A 4,260-nucleotide genomic window follows, 5' to 3' on the forward strand; every position below is an offset into this window, starting at 1 on the left:
TCTCTCTCTCTCTCAACAAGGTTTCTCTGTGTAGCCCTGGTTGTCCTGGAACTTACTCTATAGATTAGACTGACCTAGAACTTAGAGGTCTGCCTGTCTCTGCCTTCTGAGTGCTGGGAGTAAAGGCTTACACCTGGCATCATATTTGTTTTTGATATCATTGAATAATGAAAATTAAATGTTCCAGGCTTCCAATCTTTGTGTTTTAGGTGCTGGGGCTCCCAGCCAGGGCCATGTTTGTTAGGCAAGTGCTATGCCACAGTGCTGCAGGCCTAGCTCAGACCTGAGCATGATGTTTCTTTTCAGCAGATGACTCTGTTGACCTCTGAAACACGAATACTTCTCCTTTGACTTCTATTTTGTTTAATGTGTGGTGTTTGCCTGTATGTATGTCTGTGCGCCACACATGTGCCTGGTGCCTTTGGAGACTAAAAGAGGGTATTGGGTCCTTAGCTAGAGTTGAAATGGTTGTAAGCTGCCACAAGGTTGCTGGAACTCAAACCCCAGTCCTCTGGTAGAACAACCAGTTTTCTTTAACTACTGAACCATCTCTCCAGTCCTTGAATTCATGCCCATCCCCCCTTACTTTTACTCAAGCTTCCCTCAAATTTGCCTCCGCCTCCTGAGTGCTAGCAGTTTATAGGTATGCTGACACCCAGTGCTCTCTTCTGCTCAGTTTCTTTTGTTCTTGCTTCTCCCTTGGCCCCTTAAATGTTGTCACTTCTCATGCTTTTTTCTGGGGCCTTCGCTTCCTCTTTGCTGTCTGGTGAATGTCATCCTTGAGGGCTTCACTTATTACCTTACTTCTCTGCTAGTCGTTCACCTGGTTTCTCGGCCATTCCTCCCATCTCTCAGACACCTTTTAGTCATTTCTGTTCTACATACATCCTCAGCATCTTTACAGTCTTAGTCCACTCTCCCGGTCATCTAAGCAAGCCATCGAGGTTTGCTTCGGAGTATCTGTTCCCTCTCTCCTGTCATTTTCTCATTGTCTTGTTGCTATTATTTCCTATCTAATTTATTTCTTTCTTCTGTCCCTTCTCTTTCTAATCTGTCCTCTGTATTCCAAAATTATTCTAAAAATGAATTTTGATTGCTACAGCAAAGAAAGGGGTCTGAGGAGACTGGGGATGGCGTGGGCTTTGGTCTTTTTGACTAAACCTCTTAACAAGTTCAGTGAAAAGCTGAACCCATTTAAAATAACAGCAACCCGATAGACCCTTTTTCAAAACAGAAATGTACCTGTTATCTAATTTGTCACGGGTAATAAAACTACATTTTAACGGTTTGGGGGAAACAAGTAAGCCTAAAATTAGTGACCAAATATGATTGACAGCAGCTATATAAAACACCAAGAAAGGGAGATTTTTGTAGGACAGTTTAACACATTTAACTGGACCCTTTCTTTTTAGGTATGATTTTAATCGGTATCGATGAAGAACAAGGCCCTCAAGTGTACAAGTGTGACCCTGCAGGTTACTACTGTGGCTTTAAAGCCACGGCAGCAGGAGTTAAACAAACAGAGTCAACCAGCTTCCTTGAAAAAAAAGTGAAGAAGAAATTCGATTGGACATTTGAACAGACAGTGGAAGTAAGTTAGCGGAAGGAGGGTGTGGACCTTGTCTCGCTACTCTGAAAGATTGAGCATCGTTGTGTTATTGATAGGCTATGAAAATTGTTTCTTAATGATGTCACAAGATTCAGTCTTGTTAGTTTTATTCATTTTATTTCTATTTTCATAATGCATATGAGACTTCAACAGAAAATAAGACTCAGCTCAAAGACTGGCATAGTTACTATGATTAATAGACTCAGTGGGTTAAACTTTTTGGATAACAAAAGTAAAGCCACTAAGATTTGGTAATATTGTTTTGTTAACATTTATTTCTGTGTGTCTGCATCTGCAGATACTCATAGGAGTCAGGACCAATTTGCCGGGGGCAGTTCTTTTCTATCATAAGGCTTCCGAAATTGAACCTCCTTAGCTTTGGCAGGAAGCACCTTTACCCACTGAGCTGTCTTGCTGATCTGGTAATAATTATTTTCATGGTCCTAAATAAAAGCAGCTACAAGCTAAGTTCTTAGAGAACAAATTGTTTCCTAGTTTTTTAAAAAAAAAAAAAAATATGTGAACAGAGGGGCTGGAAAGAACTCAGGTAAGTGCTTATCTCCTGAGCTCAGGGATCTCGGGTCAGATGCCAGAACCTACACTGCAAACAAATAAAACCTACTTATTATGACACATGCTTAAGTTCAGGCCAGTGAGAAACCCTGTCTTCCAAGGTTGTCCTTGACATTGACACCCACATACACTTTTTTAAAACTGGATATGGCCGGGCCTGGTGGCGCAGGCCTTTAATCCCAGCACTCGGGAGGCAGAGGCAGGCGGATTTTTTGAGTTCGAGGCCAGCCTGGTCTACCAAGTGAGTTCCAGGACAGCCAGGGCTATACAGAGAAACCCTGTCTCGAAAAACNCAGCCTGGTCTACCAAGTGAGTTCCAGGACAGCCAGGGCTATACAGAGAAACCCTGTCTCGAAAAACCAAAACAAAAAACAAAAAAAACAAAAAACTGGATATGATGGTGTACACATGTAATCCCAGCATGGGGGGAGGCAGAGGTGAAAGGATCATTGTAAGTTTGAGTCCAACCTGGGCTACATAGTGAGTTCCATAATAGGGCTGTAAAGCAAGGCTCTTTCTCAAAATATAGACAAACTTTTAATTAATAACTTATCTTATACTGAAAGAAAATATAAAATACGTTAGTTTGAGCCTTAGAATGGTATGCCTCCTTTAAATGTTTCTTAAATTATAATTTATAGTTACATTAATCACATCAGATATAAAACCATTTAAAACATTCTTAAATTGTCATAACCATAAACATTTTAAAGGTACAGTCATCAGTCTGAATGACCAAACCATTCTTTAGTCTCTTTCACAGTGGGTGCTAAACATAGTTTGCTTATATTGATCATCAAGCAAGTCAATTTTTGTTTACTTATTGGCTGATTGATTGATTGATTTTATTTGTTTTGTTCTTTGTGTAGCCCTGGCTGTCCTGGAACTCATTCTTAGACCAGGGTAGCCTCAAACGCAGAGATCTGCCTGCCTCTGCCTCCTAGGTGCTGGGATTAAAGACTTGTGCCACCACACTGCGCTACAAATGAATTTTTATGTACTCCATCTATATGTTAGATAAACTCTAACTTGTGGCTATTTAATAGAATCCGGTTATGTCAGCAGTTTGTTAGTAACATGCTGTAGGACCGTGACCCTGAAACACAGAAGCAAGTATTTTGTGGTGTTACTGATAAGCTTGGGGTGGGGGACAGTGATAGCTGGAAAGCATTATGTTTTAATGTTGGTGTTCTTTTTAGACTGCAATTACATGCCTGTCTACTGTTCTGTCGATTGATTTCAAACCTTCAGAAATAGAAGTTGGAGTAGTTACAGTTGAAAATCCTAAATTCAGGTGAGTTACATATTCAGCCATGCGCTAAATTCTAGACTAAAAAGCTAGAGACATTAGGGTTCTTTTATGCTATATTTGTGTATGATGATGTGGTGAAGAAATGTGATTCTCTCTTTTTTTTTTTCTCTAGTATCTGAGGATCTGTTTCAGAACTTGGAAATACTTATAATTCTGGCACTGGGGAGGCTGAGGCAGGGGGATCATAAATTCAAGGGGCACCCTGGCTCATATAACAAAAACCCTGTTTCAAAAAAACAAATGGCTGGGCAGTGGTGGCGTATGCCTTTAATCCCAGCACTTGGGAGGCAGAGACAGGTGGATTTCTGAATTTATGGCCAGCCTGATCTACAGAGTGAGTTCCAGGACAACCAGGGCTACACTGAGAAACCCTGTCTTGGAAAAAAAACCAAATAGCTAAGAGGAAGCTCTTTAGAGCAGTGCTCAGCTTACATTCTTTAAAGTCATGAGTTCAATCCCTAGCACTGTAAAAACAAAACAACTGTATTTGAAGCTCTTAAAACAGAAGCAACTTTTCTCCATCTTCCAAGTAACTTTATATATAACATCAGAGATGACACACGCACTCACACACACACATTTGTACAAGAAGTAAAATGAGCAATACAGCTGGCAGTTGGGTGCTGGCCTGGCATGCACATTGTCCTGGATTTGATCCCTGACATTAGAGCACTGGGTAGACAGACAGTGACATGGACTTCAGTCTTTCTTCTTTCTTCTTCTTTCTTCTTTCTTCTTTCTTCTTTCTTCTTTCTTCTTTCTTCTT

General features: G+C 40.6%; 1 protein-coding gene across 1 annotated transcript in view; it reads left to right on the forward strand.

The window, feature by feature from the left end:
* Psma6 (proteasome subunit alpha 6) overlaps positions 1–4,260 on the forward strand; it is an 18,083-nt gene that overhangs the window by 10,446 nt on the left and 3,377 nt on the right. The window contains exons 5-6 of the mRNA XM_021201550.2: positions 1,413–1,591; positions 3,382–3,476. Coding sequence (XP_021057209.1) covers positions 1,413–1,591; positions 3,382–3,476 — 274 coding nt within the window. The remainder of the gene's footprint in view (positions 1–1,412; positions 1,592–3,381; positions 3,477–4,260) is intronic.

The sequence above is a fragment of the Mus pahari genome, chromosome 7 (assembly GCF_900095145.1).
Source record: "Mus pahari chromosome 7, PAHARI_EIJ_v1.1, whole genome shotgun sequence".
In the NCBI taxonomy this organism is placed as follows: Eukaryota; Metazoa; Chordata; class Mammalia; order Rodentia; family Muridae; genus Mus; species Mus pahari.